The sequence below is a fragment of the Balearica regulorum genome, chromosome 1 (assembly GCF_011004875.1).
Source record: "Balearica regulorum gibbericeps isolate bBalReg1 chromosome 1, bBalReg1.pri, whole genome shotgun sequence".
In the NCBI taxonomy this organism is placed as follows: Eukaryota; Metazoa; Chordata; class Aves; order Gruiformes; family Gruidae; genus Balearica; species Balearica regulorum.
The window spans coordinates 30,822,304-30,844,640 of record NC_046184.1 but is presented as its reverse complement, the minus strand read 5'-3'; the positions used below and the strand labels follow the sequence as shown (position 1 = coordinate 30,844,640).

At 36.5% G+C, this 22,337-nt stretch overlaps 1 protein-coding gene across 1 annotated transcript in view; it reads right to left on the bottom strand.

Moving 5' to 3' along the window:
- Window positions 1–22,337, bottom strand: part of IMMP2L (inner mitochondrial membrane peptidase subunit 2) — a 475,480-nt gene that overhangs the window by 165,779 nt on the left and 287,364 nt on the right. The window contains exon 4 of the mRNA XM_075742849.1: window positions 3,272–3,337. Within this exon, the coding sequence (XP_075598964.1) occupies window positions 3,272–3,337 (66 nt within the window). The remainder of the gene's footprint in view (window positions 1–3,271; window positions 3,338–22,337) is intronic.

Below are 22,337 nucleotides of genomic sequence, written 5' to 3'. Positions count from 1 at the left end.
TGTAGTCCATAATGACTACCTGAAAAATACAAAATGAAAGGTTGAAATGGACCCATTATAGATCTCTCACCTATATTTCTTTTCAAAAACTACAAGTCAATCATTATTATTTTCAAAATGTCACAATTTTTATCTTATTTAATGCTTTTAGAAATAAAGAACTGAAAAACAGGATTTTTCTGCTGTAGGGTCAAAACACCTGAAGTCAAGTCAAAATATAAGGAACCTTTCCTATGGTACTAATAGCTCTGTCTATTTGATCTTCCATTACTTTCAGTAATTAACAAATAGTAAAATGCTAGCTAACTTATTTTAATTGATAACATAAGAAAACAGCATTTTTGTGACAGATTATCCCTAATCATGCACCAATTAGATTGAATAAAGATAATTCATTCATCTATGAAAGCATAACTACAGACTCACAGACCGTATTGTCTATCACCTATCTCATGGAGTGTCAAACTCACAATTATTTGCAAACCTTTCTTCACAATGGAAGACTGGAAGACTCAACATTGTAAGCATGTATTAATTAATTCTGTCACATGACACCAAGCAAAATTTGCAGAGCAACAGACAGACTTTGTACATTGTATTGACCTTCCAGATAAAATGTCCAACACAACTCAACTCTATATAATCACCTCCTCTCTGCAAAACCATTGTACCCACAAACAGCCCCGTAAGTGACAGAACTCCATCATATGATTCCCACTTTCCTGTATCCTGGAACTGAAATGACTTCTCTGCAGTGAGACTGGATGTTTTCTCAGCAAGAAGGAATTCTGATTGATCAACGGAGCAGCAAAACGCTTAAAGAAGTGGGGTTGTTATCATACAGGCATATATACTCCACTTCTAAGACTTGATATTAGGAACGAGTATGTTCAAAGTTCCTCTAAGGTCAGTCTATATTAGTTTTGCATCACATTCCACTCATACCAAAAAAGAGTCCCACACTTTCAGATACATTTTTGTACATGATCCATGTTATTTTCAGTGTTATTCAGAGCATCATTTTATGCTGATCAGGAATAATTCAATATATAAAAATATATAGACACAAAATCTTAAGATATCAAGACCAATTCTTTTTGGTTTGCAATAAAGACTATCTTCAGACATCAAATAGGAGTCGAAATCTTCTATTTATGTTTTCTATACACACGCTCAGTTACCAGTTGTCTGTTTCAGTCACAAATATCCTAGTCACATAACTACTTGTAGTATCATTATAAAAATAATATATATTTTATAAAAATCTTGCCAGCTTTACTGTTTTATCTTATTATCTAAGCTTTTGCTTTACCATAGTGCTATGAAAAGTGACAAGTATTACTTAGATTTCCTACACATACACAATTAAGGGACAATAATACGTAACCAAAACTTAACAAGTTATAATAGTGAAATAATTTATTCTTTAGCTAAAAACTAGTTTCTACAGTTAAAACAAAAGGCTCTGGGACAGTATTCATGCGTTCAAATAGAAAAAAAATGCACATCTGAATTACTGAGATTAATATTTCTGTCAATAAATTAATATCTAACCTGTTTTACCAAAGACAAATGAGGATCATCGTACAGTCTTCTGCACTCATGAGTGATTCACTAGCCTACAGGCTCATCGGTATTCTTCACACACTCTCACAGCTATTATGCCCCACACCTTTGTCCATTTGGCCAAGAACACCCACAGAAGTTAATGAAAAGTTCAGAGTCTTAGGGCATTTCAATGTACAGTATAATTAATTTCCTCCAGCTGGAATTTAAGCTATTAAATGTCTTTTGTATTAACAAAAACTACATTCAGTTTCAAAAATTCAGAAAAATATGTTAATAATATAGAACAGTGAAAAGTAACACTTGAAGTTGCCTTATATTGCTATCTTTTTTGACATTGCTACAGAAATGAATGAGGAATACTCAGTCATGAAGACCAGTCTTATCACTTATATGAATTACAGCACTAATATCAACTACATCAAGAAATAAGTACCTTCTTAAGGACATAGATCTATAAAAAGTATCGTTCAGTAGCACACACTACTCCTATCTTTTTAGTTCTTTAAAGTGATAGCTAGTTTTAGCTGTAGAATTCCATAGTTTTGGACATCAAATTATCTTCCTAGTGTCTGTAATTTCAGATATATTGCTTCAACAGAAATGTCAGAATTTATTTTCATTTCTCAAACTGAGATGATTTGGAATTTTTCACTAAAACAGAAATTATATCAACTACAAGAGGAAAAAAAAAAGACACAGACATATTCCATAGTGCCCAAAAGCCCACCAGTGCTGCTACTAACTAGGGCTCATTGAGACCACACTCAAATCCTTGATTTGAATTGCAGCTGCCAAGTACTTCTTAAGTATTCACTACACCAGAGCAAGAATCATTATCTAAATGAATTGAGTCTCAGTCTGCCATATTGTCTGAGAGCTCCCAGGGTCATTCATATCTTAGTGTGGGAAACTAGGGATTTACCCTCCCAGCTCTATGCCAATTCTATTCTGTACCTGGGAAAAAGAAACCCTTTCAAACAAGCATTTTCATCAAAAAAATACTGTTCCCACAAAAACGTTTGATTTACATCTACTAGTAATTTATTTCCAACCAGCCCCAGTAGGAAGGTAAATCTGTCAGTGTAAACCAAGTCTTGAAGTACTCTAGAGTCTACTCTTGTTACAAATTTTTTTTCTGATAGAATAATTTACCCTAAATCAATTCCACCATATTCCCCGCTGATTCCTACACACTGCAGTGAAGGCAGTCATCTATGAGGGCTCTTTGTCTCAAAAATAAAATAAAATAAAATTAATTTTAAAAACCCACCAAAAACTTGAAACAAATCATTAGAAAACCCAAACAAACAAACAAACAAACAAAACTCTAACTCTCTCCCCCCCTACTTTTATTTGCCAGACACAGTATGAAACAGCAGCTGGACTCTCTAAATGAAAAATCACAGCCCTATAATCTTATTGGAAAAAGTGCTGTACAATTACCAGCCTTTATACAGGGCAGACATATTCTAAGAAACAAGCATTATTTGCACCCATGTAGCTTTCATGAGAGAGTGAGCAGTTTTGTGTAGCATTTCTTCTCTCATTAAAAAGCAGACAGGTACAATGCTGACATCCCTGTTAAGAATAGATAGAAAGAAAATACTAGAAAGTTCTCGTTGTCTAGGATACCGATTTAAAATCCACTGAAAAGCTGCACTATTCCTATAAAGACTCAGAGACTAAGGCTTAAAATACTTACTTGATAATGTCTCCTTCAAGAGCAATCACTCGTTTAATGATCTTCTGTTCAGGGTTTCTAGGAGACCTGAGACAGAGGATAAGGTTATACAATCAATAATGTTCCTGTTGTTTTAAGAAAATGAAAAGAAATTCCACAAAGAAATAGACACTATTAAAGTCATTAGGAGATCCCATGTTCTCCTTGATATAGCATCAATCATGATGTTCCACCCTGAAGTGAAGCTACTGTAATCGTTCCCATTGCAAACTATCATTGAAAAGCAGAGGCTGAAAAATGACCTGCTTACAAACACCACAATAATCAACATACCTTTCATGAAAAATACACTCCACAACATTAAAAGTAGAATGTCCCATACCAATGAAGAGAGTACCTTTGCAAATAGATTGATGTATTAAAACCTGAATTCCCCATCAAACCTTAACATCATATTGTGTTTAATCATTCATGTCATTCACTCACTTTGGGAGAAAAAAAAAACTTCCCTATGTTATATTAATATCTATCACTAATTTAGGTAAATGTTGCCTAGGCTATTGTGGAAGTTTAAAAAAAGTTGTAAAATTTTCTGAAAGTTTCAGCTTTATCCAAAGCTTCTTAATGCAATACCGTGTTTTCACTTCAAGTTATCTTCCTATAAGCATGTTTTATTGAGTGAATTCTGATCATGTATTACATAGTATTATGAGAAAGCAAAGCTGAACTTGCATGCCCAGCCTGAATACTCCAACTTCCTAGATACATATTAATAGATAGGACTATTAGAAGTGTTATTCTACCATAGTTTTGACAGGTTAATATAGGCATATGTGCACCATAAAATTTCTTTCTTTTCTATATACTTTACCTCTTTTTTTATTCTTCACTTTTAATTATCTAACTATGCAAACTTAGTAAAGTGTTTTCATGTTATTTAAAAACTATTTTTATTTGTTGCTTGTATATAGAAAAGTCAGTGATGGAACAAATGGTTTTGATTTTCTGCTGATGCTTGGGTTCTGTATATTAGAATCCAAGCACAGCCTGATAGACATGCAATAGCAAGAGCTTTATATTACAGCTTTCATGCCTAAAAACATGGGCCATGCAATCCTCACTATGGACCAGTACCTTTGAGCTCATCTCTGGTCAAGTGGCAGCACACTAAGATTACATTTCCTTAAAAAGCAAAGCTGAGATGAATCTGGATGAAAAACTTGCCCGCACTGCTGCATGACTGAAGACATTTGCAGTTCCTTTCAGTTCCAAAAGTTAAAAAGAAAAACAGCTTCAGTTTTACTCATATTTTTTTCTAATATAAAGCCAAAAAAAGTTTTCCAAACATTTTAAAAGTGGCTTGGTTTTCTTTGTGTGTGTCAATATATTTTAAATGTATTTATATTTCAATGTAATGAAACAAAATTCAAGAAGCATAATTTTGAATTTTAAAATATCAAATAGTTTCACTTTACAGTTTACCAAGCCTGAAAACCCTATTTTCACAAAGCAGTGCAGAGCAGTGAATGTGAATAAGGACCACACTTTGATTCCCTAGTCATCACTGGAACTTTCAAATCATGATATCATTTACAGCAAAATTTTATTTAGCACTAATTTTAACCGAATAGTTGTATATTCCAGTTCAGTCTTGTCTTTCACGTTCTTTATCAGGATGAAAATACACACATAATAATATTTTACATGTCAGTCTTGGGAGAAATTAATCAAGTTTTAGATGCTCATATGATTCAAATATCTGGAGTATCCACAGCACTTTCTGATGCTGCTCCCTAGCAGGCTTCAGTGTACAGTCATTCGAGCATTGACCACCTCTCTTTCTCAATCAGAGCACAATCTAAGAAAAAACAACACACCTTTATTATTACAAGCTATTGTAAATTACAAATATTTGCAGAAATTACTGTTAATTGATTTAATTTTTAATTCATTTAGGCTCAGATTGTAATATTTTCATGTGAAATTCAAGGAATGGAAATAATAATACGTAATGTATGTGATGAAATGTGCATTTCTCAAAGCCCAAATGAAAACAAATTTTAAGTTTACTCTTTCAAATTTCTGTTCTGGTTTAACACCTTACTTTCAAAAGTTCTTTGAAATTCCCCATGTAAGCATTTTCACTTGATTAGTATGTATATATTGTAATGTAATTACTGACCTCTCCCTTAATTTGCCTTCTTGGTGCAAAAAAAAATTTGAATGACCTTGACAAAATATCACTCTAAATCTGAGATAGGAGTATTTGTTCTAAGAGTGGTTACTTTTCTGACAGTAATGACATATTTAACCAAAGCACATAATTTAACAGAAAGACTTCAAGGAATTCCTTGTAAATAGTTATTATAACTCAGGAATATTTTTAACATTTGAAGCCAGAATAGTTTAAAAATAAACTTTATACTAATGTTCTGATTATAATTCATGAAAATGGCAAAGGAGTGGCAAGAGAGGGGGCAGCAGTCTCAAACTGGCCGATAAGACAGACACTTTTAAAACAAGGATTTTCAAGAAGCGATCAGAATGTTTCATTCAAGAGCCACAGTGATTGAACAGGAGGTAAAAGACTAGTTGTGAAGTGATGGATATTGATGCCTTCCTGAAAGGTGTTTAGTGTACCACTGGGTTTTCATTGATTATGGAAATCACAAAACCATGCAGATATAGGCAGTTTCTGTCTTTGAAATTTCACAGCAGGTATAGAACAAATTAAACAATGAAGGAGGAAAAAAAAAAACAAACCAAAACCAAAACATTGTAACCAGTAATTGTTTAGTACTTTTCTCTCACTGATATCAGAGTGAGGCAACAAACAATAACCTTTGAAAATGGGATTTGTTCAAAATGGAAGGAAATAGAAAAACAAAAGAAATTGTTGATTTACCTGTTTGCACCTCTCCTAAATTACACTGTGTTTTCTCATTCTTCTTATATGAAAGGTCATAGTCAAGCTTGTTACTTTTAAGTGAAATTGTGTGGGAAAAGATGAGATTTCTCACACAATGAATGCATTTTGTCTCCCAAAGATGGCATTCAGAAGATATAAACATCATTAACATGAATTAATAACAACCAGCCATACATTCACCAGCCAGATCTATATCTGATGTTTCACCATTCCTTGACCATTTTCTAAATCAGCCTCTCAAAAAGTTAAGCTTACATTTTCCTTAGTAAAAATATATCCTCATCTACTTATAACCATTTTTATATAACCATTAGGGACAGCAGTGCAAGTAGAAACAACCAGATTGACTATGAAAATCTCAAGCACATTACAGGTATTAATGCACCAGCAGAAGTTCGCAGCACATCAGGAACGCACTAGGAAAAACTCTACAAAATAAATCCACTTCTTAAATGTAGATTGAATTCTGCTCCATTCATAGTCACTTTTCCTTTTTCCATGAATAAAGTGGAAAACAGGTAAGTCTAGCAGTGTGTCCCTCAAGCCATCAAGTTTGAGGATAACTCGTTACCAATTTCTCTTTAGAAGCAGTATTCTTTGTTCAAGCACCTCAGGAGAATAACCACTGTACAATACAAAAAAGAAAGCAATGGTCTGTGTAGCATCCAAGACTGATTTTTTTTTTTTATTTATTTATTTTATCTGTCAAAACAACCCTTTAAACTTCACCTACAGATCACCTGATGGCTGGGTGTAAATAATAGAACAAAAAAGAACATCTTCTCTGTTTGAAATACTGTTTGATAATGGGATATTTCACTCCGCCTTAGCAACAATTTCTAATTTGTCACAAACTTTAAGCTTATGTACAGTGCAATGCAGAAATCCCAGCCTCATGCACAAAGACATGAATTGTGACATCAAAATCCAGATTCATAGTTTTAAGATAAACAATTTACCAAGGGAAAATTAGACATTTGGTATGTATTTGTTTGTGTTTTTCCAGACGCAGTCTTAGCAACTGAGTGTAAGGAACCTCCCACAGTTAGCTTCTGGTAATAATCCTAGCTCCTTCTCCTAAACCTGTATGTTTGTCTCACTCTGCATTGACTTTCAGCTGTATAGTCCTCATCCACACCCAGTTTTCATTAAAAACTAATCAGCAATTCCACCACAGTAAGAAAGAAAAACAAATGCCCATGTCATTTGGACATCATTAACTTTGGATTAAAGCCTCTCATGTTTGGTCATTTGTTTTGAAAGGAACTGAGAGAGAAAGGGTAAGTAGAGGTGAATGTAGATCACCCCAATGGCGAGGGCAGATTCAAAATCCTTATTCACCCACAGCAAATACTTCAAGATACACTATTTTAACCTCCAGCCTACACACCATTCTTGGGCAGGTCTCCTTTTATCTGTCCAATTGATACTGCTGAAAAAAAAATGTAGAATACATAGGAACACCCCCTCTCCCTACAAACACATTTAGTTCTAAAGTCAAAAGGTATGCTTTAGCAGAAGAGCTGTGAAGAGTTCACTTTCCCTTTTTACAAAAATAGAAGAGCTGAAGACACTGCATGTCATCATGGAGAGAGAGTATTGATTAAGATGAAGACTGGTCAGATAGCTTCATCTGGGTTTAGCAGTGATGTATCCTCCAAACCACAGTCTGAAATAAACTAATGATTGACAAGCTTATAAGAAGAGGTAGTTTCTTGAGGAGGGATAGAATAATAGTTGAATCTTTATGACACTTTGTTCTATTTCAGGAAAGTACTGGCAACCTTTCCTAGTTACTACCTCAATATCACTTCTCCAAGAAAAATGAAACATTTATTTATGTGGGGTTTTTTTAATTATATGCTTTACAAAAACCATACATATATACTTAGACACACATATTTATATACACACATACAAATTTATACAAGCATCCATTCTTCTATGTTCAACCCTGTATTGAACAGTATGGGATTGTAGTACTACAAAACATGTTTACCAGGAAAGACAGGAGGAATCATACAGCCAGCAAGAAAATTCACTGTTTAGCAAGCAATTGTCAGATAAAAATGCTGACAATTCTCTGAAGCCTTTCTCCTTTCCTGATTGAGCAACTGAGTACTTCAGTCACAATATTGCTCCTAAACTTTTCCCTCTCCATCATTTGGATTATTTATTTACTCTAATAGATACTGCTTAGTACAATTTTAAATAACTGCTCCATAAGCTAATTAACATTTGATTAATCATGAAATTTTCATAACATTTCCAGGTTTTGTATGTGTTATTTGACCCTTCTTCCATTCTTTGAGTTGTCTAACTATTTTTCTGAAGAGTCCCCACAGCAAATCATGCTTAAGAGCTTGAAACTGGTTTCCACAGACTTTTGTAGAGAAAGAGTGATTTTTAGGCTATATCCTAAGATCCCAGCAAGATAAGTGAAGGAAGACAGTTGATTCATTTCTTCTCTCCAAAAGGATATATTAACATGTATCCCCAAATGCTATGTGATATCATTCCCTGCTGAGCATGCAGTCTGTGTAATAAACAAAAAAAAGTAACCTACCAATCCTGGACAATGATCAAATACATTGTTTGATGCTCAGACACACAGCAGACACACCAAAAGCAATTATATTTTTCAGCAGATATTAGCATAATAGTTATCACAAAAAGAAGAAAGAAATTAGACATAAATAACATTAAAGTTCAACTAAATAAATGAGACATTTTTTATTTTTTCTCCTTGAATGAGCACTCAGATTTTATGGGTCCATGCATTAGAAAAAGACAATAAGATCTTATACTGTGGATTCATAATGAAAAAGCAGCTAATATGTTTCAAACAGATAGCTTGAATTAGATACTTTGATGATCTAGATACTTTTAATGTTACCCATCCATTATCATAGTCAACCTGCATGGGTTTTGTGCTCACTTTTGAAAATTATTGGAATTTTAATACTAACTGAGCTTTTTCTAGAACCGAAGAAATAACATGTATTCATTAAAAAGTTGCAGTGAAAAGTGCCTGAACTTTACACTGTTTATACGTATGTATGTATATGCATATATATGTATATTAGTGTTAGCACATAGCTTTACTTTTTATGAGACAGAAGCAAGATGTTTAGGCAGCAGCTGGAAGTTTGCCTTCAGATTATTCTGTTTACTTCAGATTGAGATTTATATGATTTGATTGTGATTTACATGTAGGCAACGGAAACAATGAACACTGTGTTGTTACAGCATGAAGAGACTGAAATAATGAAAGCCATCTTCTTCACAAATATTATTTCTGCTTTTATTTATGTTGTTATTTCCAGATACAGAGAAGGATTTAACTCCCTAAAACAGGTTAAAGGGGAGCTTTTGAGATCTTAGTCTAACACTGTGATCCAAAGCTATTCACTCAGTGACCTCTTCATTTCCCAAAACTAATTCCTGTCTGATCAAAAATTCCAGCATAGTTTATACTTCTGGGAATTTCCAGAATTGCTGCAGGATGAAAAATTATTTGCATATCTCCTTCTTGAGCCTTTTGAGCATCCAGAAAACAGTCAGAGCAGTAACTAAAATATAGATGGAGCCCAGAATAAATGGCATTAATATACCTACAGAATTAGGAACCTCAAAGTACAGTTTTGCTGGCTTTACTTTTAAAACGTGCTTGGAGGAAGAGGAAAGAGAGAGGCAGTGGAGCTATCTCATTCTTATTTTTTGGTCTTGCTCAATAAGATAAACAGAGAGTTTTATATGGCTGCATCATACACTAGATATAGATAAAGATGTTGACCCTCAAGAAAAGTTTTGTGCCCTTGGTCTATGATGAAGGAGCTCCCTGTTGCCAGCATAGTGTTTGATGCTCAAACTCTGGACAGTAGGAACTATGTAGCACTAGCCATTCTTTCATCCCTCCCAGAACTATAGCTATGATAGAACAGATCCAACATAGCCAACTCTAAATGTTGTATAAGAATGCAAAGTTACTTAATATACACACATATTTTCTAAAACAAAACATTTTTAATCCATTTGTTTCACTTTTTTCCCAGTCCATAACTTTTATCTAAATTCCATACTTCTTTATGCAGATAATGAATCTAGTAATAAACGTAATATTTAACTAATTACATCACAGGTTCTGAGACAATTTCTATATTGTGGAAGATAACATACGATATAATAGTGGAGGGGAAAAAAAGACCACAGGTATTTTATTATTTATTGTTGTTCCTGTTGTCAATTTCAATTATACAGAATTGCTGCATTAAACGTATCCAGTAACCAGGTCCACTATCTGTGCTCAGTTTGGACCCACCAGTACAAGAAAGATACTGACAACTGGAAAAAGTAATGGACCACCAAATTAATAGTAACAGAAGAGTAATTTAACAACAGTGGCTAAGGAAATTGGGTTTGTGTGTATCAGAGATGAGACAAAGGGGTTAATTGCTATCGTCATCTATCTAACTGGTTATTAGGATTTTGGACTTTTCACAGAGGTGCACAACAGGAGGAGGGAGGGAAACAGCTTGAGTTGCAGCAAGGGAAATTCCATCTGGATACTAGAAAAATGTTCACACTGTATGTGGTTAAGCAGTGGTGCTGGTTGCCTGAAGAGGCTGGGAATCACAGAGGTACTCAGAGCTTGACTGGACAAGGCTCTGAGCAGCCTGACCCTACTTCAGAGTTGAACCTGCTTCAAGTGGTTGGTAGGACTAGATAATCACCAGAGGTGCCTTACAGCATAAATTATTTTTCACTTCTAACTATGTACAGCCTTTAGTCTTATTCAAATATATGAAGAATCATGATGTGGATACCTTAAAAAACAACATATTTTCTCTGCGATGGAGGCTCTGATGCCAGAAGAGACTGTACTGATCACCGTAATTAACTGCAGTAGCCCACAGATTTTGTTTTTTGCTTTTCTGTCTTTTTAGATGGTACTTAATTCTACTATAAAGCACTCAGAGAAAGTTATGATATCTTGTCTCAAACATTCTGAGTGACAATGAGTCTAACATCCAAAGAAATTACTCCAAAGTTTAATTATCCTTGCTATTAGGAAATTGCATCTGCATTCAAAATTGAATTTATCCAACTTCAATTTCAATTTCATGTTTTCTCCTCCAAGGCAGAAAACCCCTCAACATCTTATTTCTTCTTCATGCAGAAAGATTTAGGCACAACAGTTCTTCCTAAATTTCTCTTGGATTCATCAGCTAGAACTCCTTAAACTTCTTAGCATACAGTTAGTTTTCCAATTCCAGGACAAACTTTTGTGATCATACTTCAAACTTCCTCCAACATTTCCATTTTCTTCTTGGCACACAGACATGAGAACCCAGTACTCTTCAGCTTGGATTATTACTCTATGTCCTGGTTTCAGCTGAGAGGATTGATTTTTCTTCATAGTAGCTAGTGTGGGGATACGTTTTGGATTTGTGGTGGAGACAGCATTGATAATATAGAGATGTTTTTGTTCTATGGACTTATTGTTGAGCAGTGTTTACACGGGGCCAAGGCCTTTTCTGCTTCTTGCACTGCCCTGCCAGCGGGATGGCTGGGGGTGGACAAGAAGTTGGGAGGAGACACAGACAGGACAGGTGACCCAAACTGACCAAAGGGGTATTCCATACTATATGACGTCATGCTCAGTTTATAAGGAGCTTGGAGGAAGAGGGGGGGGGGGGGGGGCGGCGGCGTTCGGAGCAATGGCGTTTGTCTTCCCAAGTAACCGTTACGCGTGATAGAGCCCTGCTTTCCTGGAGATGGCTGAACACCTGCCTGCCCATGGGAAGTGGGGAATGAATTCCTTGCTTTGCTTTGCTTGTGCGCGCGGTTTTTGCTTTACCTATTAAACTGTCTTTATCTCAACCCACGAGTTTTCTCACTTTAACTCTTCCAATTCTCTTTCCCATCCCGATGGGGGGGAGTGAACGAGCGGCTGCGTGGTACTCAGCTGCCGGCTGGGGTAAAACCACGACAGTCTTTTTGGCGCCCAACGTGGGGCTCGAAGGGTTCGAGATAATGACAGATTTGATCAGAATGTGCTACACTGAATTTATAGCTGCTATTAGCTGTTTAGCTATTAATTGGCAGGCTCCTGTGCTTGCCATGGGGCTTGCTTGCCTTACTATCTGTTAGAGTCTAGTGCTCGTTAGTGGCTGCTTTGTGCTTTCGCTGCTCGCTGTACTGCTGTACTTCTTATCATTTTACTGTGCTGTGCCTGGGAACATTTTGATAACAGCAATGGCGATGCGCCTGGGCTGGCAGGTGGCCAGGGTATCGCTGCTGTTTTTGTGCTGCTGTCCTGGACAGGCTGGAACTCCTGTGTGCACTCGAGTCGAAGGGACTGTGACCTGTGGATGATTCCACGTCGGAGCAGGACACCCCAAAGCATCTGTGGCTGTGGTTGCGTCTGTGCCGCAGCAGGTATATCTCGAAGTGTCTGGGGCTGTGGTTGCATCTGTACCACAGCAGGTATATCTCGAAGTGTCTGGGGCCGTGGTTGCGTCTGTGCCGCAGCAGGTATACCTCTGGAAGGACTGTGAGCCAAGGATGAGTCCATGCTGGAGAGGGTACACCTCGGAGCATCTGTGGCAAGGATAAGTCCATGCTACAGCAGGTACACCTGGGAGCATCAGTGGCTGTGCATGGGTCATGCTGGAACATTTCAAAGTGTGTGGCCATGGACGAGCCCATGATAGGGCAGGTTTATTTCTGAGAGGACTGAAGCGACTGTGACTGTGGGCAAGGCCACACTGGAGCAAGTGTATCTATGAAGGCATTGTGGCTCATGGAGAAGGCCACGTTGGAACAGGTGCACCTCGAAGCGACTGTGGCTGTGGATAAGTCTATGCCACAGCAGGTGTACCCCTGGAGAAACTGCGGCTCATGGATAAGGCTCCACTTGGAGCAGGTAGACCCCTAAGGGACTGCAGTCTGAGGATAAGTTCAAGCCGGAGCAGGGGCAAGGGGAGGTGTTCATTGCAATTGTAAACTTGATGGTCTGACTCGAAGGGACCAGGGGTGGAGATTGTAATGGAAATACCTTTAAATTGTTGTAACCCATGATTTGAGTTGCTTGTTACAGGAATTACTGTAGCAGAAATCACCTGAACCAATGGAGAACAAGCCTTACAGGGGGCAGCGCAAGTGCAGCAGTGGACCTGACCTGAGCTGGTTTTGGTGCCCAGTAACTCCACGTCAACCACCTCTCCTGTCCTGAGTGACCACCATGGTGGATGGAGCCCAAGGTTGTGGACCAAGTGAACCCAATGGACATTTTAAAAGGGTGGTCCACAGACTAAGGGAATGATATCAGCATATTATATCAAGGGATGAGAAGGGTGGTGGTGCTTAATGAGGATGTATTGAATTGTGTGGGACCTGAGCATGACGTAAATAGTATGGAATAAGGGGTGGATAATGTCCTGGTTTCAGCTGAGAGGATTGATTTTTCTTCATAGTAGCTAGTGTGGGGATACGTTTTGGATTTGTGGTGGAGACAGCATTGATAATATAGAGATGTTTTTGTTCTATGGACTTATTGTTGAGCAGTGTTTACACGGGGCCAAGGCCTTTTCTGCTTCTTGCACTGCCCTGCCAGCGGGATGGCTGGGGGTGGACAAGAAGTTGGGAGGAGACACAGACAGGACAGGTGACCCAAACTGACCAAAGGGGTATTCCATACTATATGACGTCATGCTCAGTTTATAAGGAGCTTGGAGGAAGGGGCGGGGGGGGGGCGGCGGCGTTCGGAGCAATGGCGTTTGTCTTCCCAAGTAACCGTTACGCGTGATAGAGCCCTGCTTTCCTGGAGATGGCTGAACACCTGCCTGCCCATGGGAAGTGGGGAATGAATTCCTTGCTTTGCTTTGCTTGTGCGCGCGGTTTTTGCTTTACCTATTAAACTGTCTTTATCTCAACCCACGAGTTTTCTCACTTTAACTCTTCCAATTCTCTTTCCCATCCCGATGGGGGGGAGTGAACGAGCGGCTGCGTGGTACTCAGCTGCTGGCTGGGGTAAAACCACGACACTCTACTTGATAATAAACTGAGTAACCTGGTTTTATTATGCTTCCTCAATGCAAAATCTCTATCCTATTTCTTAATATTCCATTTATTTTGTATATTCTGGCAAAAAGCTCATCCCTTTCATCCTAGGAGCTGATGTCCAAAGGATACAAAAAGTGACATCTAAACTCTTCTGCGAGTAAACTCCTTGCTAAAACAGTTAACCAATAAAGTTTTTATTACTATTTGCATTTAACATTCTGTAAAGTACATTTTTGGACAATAACCATGTGATGCAATGACATGACCACCTTATTACTTACTGCCCTGTCTATACTGTTTGCAAGCTTAGCCAATGATTATGAACACAATTGGCAAAACCAGTACCTAGCTTTGGATCACAAAGCAATCTGCTGGAAATATTACCATTCACAGATATCTCTCCACCCATATCTACATCTTCACAGTCAAATTAAGCCTGTTTATGATCTATCTAATGTGGCCCACATTAATTCCATAAAAGGCAAGTTTCTAGGTCAGGATATTATGTGGTAGTAAAGAGAATTCTTGAAGAAACCAAATATACTATATTATGGCCTTAATCAAAGTTATATTTATCTAATTGTTTTGTAATTTTATTGATAAAACTTACCAGGTTGGCCTGACAAAACCTGTTTCAGAATTGACTGACCTTAACCATATTTTAGCTTCTACTGATAGAATGAGAAATAAACCATGTGATCATTTTGTTCAGATAGGACATTTCTAAGGCCCCTCTCTTTGTTTTAAATACTAGAACTTTATTGCAAGTCTTGAAGTCATTTGCATTTTCTCCTTTGTCTTTCTTCCTCTTCAGCTGCTAAAGAGGCATTTTCCAAACGGTATTCCACACTACAAAAACTGTTGGAGTCCATGCTCGCCTGTCAGTAGCAATCACAGGATCACAGTTTGGCAGGGGCTGAAAGGGACCTCTGGGGAACGTCTAGTCCAACCCCCCGGCTACAGCAGGATCACCTAGAGCAGGTAGCACAGGATCATGTCCAAGCAGGTTTAGAATATCTCCAGAGAAGGAGAGAAGCAATGTTTGAACCACTTTTGACCTGAAAACAGTGTTATAACTTTAAAAGTGAAATAGATTAGCAATTTTTTCAAACAGAAATATTATGCAGAAATTGTACGTAATTTTGACAATGTTAGCAGATAGTGAGAGCAACGGAAAACAGTCTGCAATTGCTACTGGATTCCCTGTGAGCTAAATTTGAGGAAGCAGGCCCCAGTCCTAATAAATACTGGTTTAGTGAACCATTTTGAACATTCACCATTTTTCATCCGTAATTTACAAAATAAGTACTTCAAGACAGCAGTTGCACCAACTGGTTAGGCATAAGTTCCAGTGATGCTTGATTTGCTCAGCAGCTCCAGTGGAAAATATGTACAAAGATATAATTAAAAATGTGAGGAAAATTGTACTTCTAATAACATCCTGTAATTCTTAATTTAACTCCACATTACATTAGCATTTCTTAGTCAAACCTCTGTTAAAAAGCAAAATCACTCACTGTCAAAAAACTATTTTGTTTTTACTCAAAGTAGTGTTTTATAATAATTACAGATTGCAAGCACACACTGTTGGGAAGGTAGTATTTTATTTTTATTAAATTTTAAACGGTTTGCACATAACCTAAAACAATGTTTCCTTGAAACTTCATGGGGAAGTCTGAACAATCTCTAAACAAAAATAACAATCTGAATGTATCACCTGCATAAAGCCTCAGTAGAGGAGTCATATACTTTGCCATATAGCCATGCAATAATTAGGACATGCAAACAATTCTCTCAGGCTCTGCAATTCTTGGATTTCTCTCCTTTTCTCATGGTCCCCCATTTCTTAGCTCCTCTCTACATTCTGATTTTAAAAAAAAAATCTTTTGTTTTCAAGCAGAGCAGGAAAGTATCTCTCCAAGGATAATACATTCAGAAAAAAAACCCCTAGCTTTCAAGCTAAATACCCGTCCATAATGTATCTCTTGGTACCAGACGCTATTTAGCAGAGATCTCCTACACTAAGATGAACAAGGAGTTGGAGATAATAGAATAAAAATCTGCATACCTTCAAAACAGCTGAGCCTCCGCTGTTATATCTACAGTATGGTATATAGTTGCAGCCTCATTGTTAGATGAGACATCAGTAGTAACAGATTTTCAACATTTTTCATAGATGTAGAAAGTTTATCACAAATATTTTGGATCTTTGTCAGTGGATAATTATGGACTCTCCCTGGTGTAAACTAGACATATAATTCCTACGTGACAAAATTAAGCAAGCCTTTCTACACTTTGGATCCAGCAATCAAAATTGTGAATCTCAAAAACTTTCAGAATTACATACAAGACAAGAAAAAGACAGAAAGAAAAAAATCAATACATCTCCATCAGAAATTACCATTTAAGAATTTCAGCTATTTAGCTAAAGTGAGGCAAAGAAAAAATAAAATAAAAAAAAAAAAGAGGAAAATTATAAACTCTAATTAAAATGTTTCACTGCAATAAAACTAATTGGTACTGCAAAACTATATGAGAAGTCAGTCTGAAAAAACTCAAAATACTACAGTAACTCAGAAGCATAGCTACTATTTTGAAGTAAAATCTCGTTTAATTGGTTCTCAGCCTTCCAATCTAACCACTTTGAGGTTAAACGACTCAGCCGCTTGTAATGCAGACTGTGTAATCACAATAGTTTTGTGCACTTGACCTTCTTCCTGTTAACAGAGAGACTCAATTAATTACTTGCTGTTTTAACCAGGTATTTCACCTTATCTTCACCTTTTCCACGAGGGTTGAAAAACTCTGTACCTTAACGTTTGACTTTGAAAGCATACATAGAACTATTTATCCATAAAATATATAGGAAGTTAGCACCATCTAGGAATGAGAATATCTGGGCTTCTATGCTTAAGTCAACAACAGTAATATATTCACTGTTTCATTACCATTATGCTGTAGCATAGGAACCATATTTCATCTTTACTATAGCTGCCCAAATATTCTACTCTGTAATGGAAATAAAATATGACTGACTTCTGTTGCAACAGACAACAGAGGGAAAGGCACAGAAAACTGCAAAATGTAATCAAATGCTTGAAAATCATTCTCAGGCTGCCATATAGGATACTAGATAGAAATAATCTATTTAATCTATACATAAGCTATTAGTATGATTCTTAAAATTATGCTTACTTTTAAAGAATCTTATATGCTGCAAGATGCACTTGTATACCTTCTTTGATTCTGGGATTAGACCTATGTTCAATGGCAACTCTTCTAAGCATACAAAATTAAATAATCAGTTGCTGTCCTAAGATGCTAATTGTGACTACACACTAAGCATTGTGCAGCAATTTTCAATCATTATTTGTTTCTGATGGGGTTCCAGAAAACTTTTCCGGTTATATTACACCACCACAGTTATTAAAAAAAGTACCAAATGCATATTTAGATGTTAAAAATAACAGTGACTTAGGAACAAAAAAATTATTTGAAAAGAAATTTAGATGTTAAGAAGTCTCGTTCTGACATTGTCTCTACCAGAGAACAAGTTTAGCATCTCAGATAGGATTAACACAATATTTAGGAAACAAAATTGTAATTCTGAAGAATCTGAAGTTTTTGTCTATCTTTGAAATCACATAAACTCCATAAGCACATTCCTTTTAAATTTTTCTAAATGTAATTTCAAGAACCTGTTGAGAAAAATCTCTTTCTTGTTATTTCTGAGTAGCTTGATACTGTCTCAAATTTAATCTCTGCTACGGTCAAAAAACTAAGCCTTCTGGATGAGTTAAGTCTGTTACAGTCAGTGCACAGAAGGTAACAGACAATTAAATTGGCATGAATCATCTTTTGGAGGAGAATCGTTCTCCTTGTTGACTGCAAAGGAATCCAGACATTAGCTTAGTCTAGCTATCTTAGTATTAAATGATTAAAGACAAACTGCTTAAAAATATTTTCATCTACCTTATAAGTATCTGTAGTAGATTTTTTTAAATAACACAGGAAAGCAGGTAAAGCACTAATGGTGAGGTGAAGGGAAGAGCAATAACAATGTGATGTATACTTTAAAAATAGTTGTAACACGCTTTTTTAGTAAAAGTCATTTAAGAATAGACGCTGTTTCAATGTAAATTCAGAGAAAAATAAACAAACAGACAAAACCCCCAACAATTTAAAAGATCTCTACAGAGGTCAGCACAAGTCTTGACTTTGGAATTATTTGTAACTATTTTTGTAAAATAGTGCTGCATGCAATATAAATACTTTTTCTGTATTTATGACATAGAAAATGAAAATCAATTATGTTCCATCTAATAAAAGGTAAAGACAGAGGCTTAACCAAGAAACAATTTTGCAACTCTACTCATGGCTATTAAAAAAACTGTCCATAGGACATACTCCTAAAGATCTCTATGTGCTCAGTAAGTACACAAAGAAATACATTATCTCCAGACTGTATAACATTAAATTCACTGAAACTTGTATACAGTTTTATAATAAAATAACATTTCAGAAATAGAGAGTGATGCTGAGGATAACTTATTTATGTAGTTGAAAACTTGTATTTGTTAAAATACAGTACAGAAAAAAAATGAGAACTAACTAGCAAAACAAAAAATGGGAAAGTTACATATTTTAACCAACAGTTATGAAATGTCATTTGCAAAATTTACAAGAGATGCTTAAAATAACAAGAACAATAATAAGACAATTGGACACATAAAAACTCTCACAATGAAAAGAAACCAACCTAAGTTATTCTTTTTTTCTTCACAGCTTCTGCTTTTAGCTTTGATAGTATTTGGGGGAAAATGCCCACAATTAACTGCAGGTGTCCACCCTGCAGATGAAGTCAGGCTGAATTAACCATAGATTGGCTACAGTGACAGAAATGCTTGTGATAATAGAGTTATGACCTGCTCATGAGGATTTGGCAAAGAGCAGCAATGGGAAATTTAATAGAGAGTATGTTTCCACATGATACTCTTTTTCAAAACCTGATCTTCTATGTCAGCAGGTCGTCAAGCATTGCGCTCCATTTGATACTAATTGCATTATCCTCTACTTGTGTGCTTTCACAGATAGCAGAAGGGACACTGCACAATAACTGAGGATATCACTCTAAGAGACTTTGATCACTTGAGCAGGCATGAAAGAACTTTGAGGAGTTTATCAAGAATAAAACGGTGTCCTGCGTTGGATTTTGCCATGAGTTCTATAGGATTCTGAGCTGCAAGATCTCTTGTATGATGACAAATATATTTATTTCAAAAATTAAAAAGGGAAGATGAAATAAACCATAAGTGTCACTAACAGTGAACAGCACGAATGAGTAAAATATCTATACTTACAGAGGATTTTTCCTTCACACAAAGCAGTTTACAAGCTTTCTAGATAGTGTTCCCCTTCTCTGTGAAGGCCAATCTGCTCTCCCCCTCTTCCCCAACTGTACAAACAGCCTTGGGGTTTGGTCTGCACACTTGCTTCTCAGTTCTTCCCACGCTACAGTCCGCTCTGGTTATTCCACCCAAAATGAATGCTTCAGTCTCAGGCAGCAGCAAAACCAGCCCGAGCCCCATCCAGCCTGTCAAACCCAATCCTGTGTGACAGTTTCCCGCAGAAGGTCCCTGTCACCTTTTTCTCCAAGTAAATGATATGCTGCTCAGAATATTGCTAGAAAAGGGAGAGACTGGCAGAAGAGGCGAGAAGGGAGGGGAAAAGGATGAATTGAACTTTAGAGACACTTTTTACAAACTCTGAGGGTGCATTCCTCACTCTCCTCCCTCTATCCGTGAGGCAAAAGTTCAAACAAGTTATTCATCATTTTTGTATCTTTTTTTTTTTTTCTTTCCAGAGTGGATCAATGTTAGAGGTGAACTCTAGTTTTACTAAATCTCAAAATATTTGTGCCTGTCTTATGTTTCCTCTAACCCATCAATGCATTGCTTTATTTTTAGAAAGCTTTCTTTTTTCTGAAAATCTTCTAGAAAAAAAAAAAAAAAAAGAAAGAAAGTCCTCTCGCAGAAAACAGTCAGAAGGACAGCAAAAAAGAAAATGCAAGGCAGAAGGATTGATGATACAGCCTTGCATCAGAAACTGATATGGAAGAAAGCAATTCTTTATTTTTTAGTGGCTGGAAATGTTTGCAGTATTAGCAGGATGAAAACTTGGGAGGAAGAAATGCAAGATATGGTATGGGATTAATAAAACTTTTTAGAAATTCTACTGGCCTTACTATCAAATCTTTTAAATACGTTTTTCACATATTATTCTGTATATTTTGGACAGTACTGACAAATTCTGAAATGTGTTGGCACTCTGTATTGGGCCTTGTTGCACAGAACATCAATTAGAAGCACAGAAAGATTAACTCAGCTGATTCAAACTTGGCATTATTGCCTTGGCCATTCTGAACTTAAGCTTTTATATTTTCATTAGAAATGCATATTCAAAACAGGTTTAAAACACAAACTTTAATGCAGATGGGTTTGAGAAAAGCACTTTCAAGCTCTTACCTTAAGAAAGAAAGAACACTGCAAATTACTGGAGTTATGAAGCGCCAAATATCAAAGGAAGAATCATACGAATCTTTGCAACACTAGTGCCTACTCCATCACAAATTTAATCCTTTAGAACAATCTAACCTCTTCATTTTGATTCTTTTATTAATATTCTACTATCCATTCCTGATAGGTATTTGTTGCAAAGGTCATAAAATATATATGGGAATATATTTAACCTGTATGGCATAGTATTTTGAGATACTAACTGTATATTTCTGGCTCAAAATCTAATTCTGGCTTTTGCATATATGCTCCAAATGACGCATCACTACAAAACCGGTTACTGACACAGTTCCTTAAAACTCAAGCTGTTTAGTAAGTGGTATAGTAGTAGGGCTGTTGGAGCCATGATGGTGCAATTATAACTTTACTTCTCTGAAAGAAACCGTACAAGAGTATAAAAAGGTGTCTATGAGTTTTGGTTTAAGGATTGTATAATTCAGAAACTTCAGGATTCGGCTGTGTTTCTCTTTAACTGAGAAATAGCAATACTAAGACTTAGCACTTATGTAACTCACTGTACATTTGAAGCACTAAGTGACAATACTACTAACATCTGTGATTTATAGTGTTTGATAAAAAGCTGCCAGTGCACTCCTTTCTGGTCTTCAAGTCTGCTGTGCAGACAGTATGCAATGGGACTAGTCTTTACAAATGGATAATTGGAACATAATCAAAATGTTATTTAAAAAAAAATAGTTGTCACATTTGGAACAGAATATATTTCCCTGCTTTAAGTTGTGATCAGTTCAAGTTGGCAAGATGAGTCACCAGCAGCAAAACAACTAGCAACAGGCAAGGAGTGCTCAGCCGGCAAGGATGTCTGTGATATGTGTCGTATAGGAACAAACTGGGAATCCCTCAAATTCCTGCCTGTTTATCTGCTCCGAAGATGAAAAACGAAAGCTGTTCTTCCTTTAGATCTTCACAAGCTTGTCTTTTCTAGGATTAGGCGTTAACTCTTTGAATGCAGTAAATAGCAAGTAACCTTGACCCTTAATCCCCTGCAAAAGGCATCCCAATTTGTTCAAAGGGGCAAGGAAGGTCTGCACTGTTGGTACACTCACAGATGTCTCTCCACAAAGGGCATCCCCTGCTACCCCCACAGTTGGGCTAGTCCAGTCAACACATCCACTATCTGAAATAATAAATACTTTTTTGAACTTTCTTTTTTATATTTTGATTTAAGAAAGTATGGAGAACTATACATAAAGGGAATAGTTGAAATACCTCCCCAATAGCATTATACGTTGAGAGAGGAATGTACATTACACAACATTGCATACAGACCTTTTTAACACATTTCATAATTAGTTTATACATTAACTCAGACGGCAATAAAATCACTGCTGGCTGAACGTTGTGGCTGTTTGTGCTCTTTTTCAGTTCCCATGTTTTATAAAGATAACTCTGCATCATTTCAGGAAGGATTTTCTTCATGTGGTCTCTACCATGAAAAAAATATAGCCTGCATATCTGTCCAGAATCTGAAGGCAAGAATCTAAAGTAGATTCAAGGC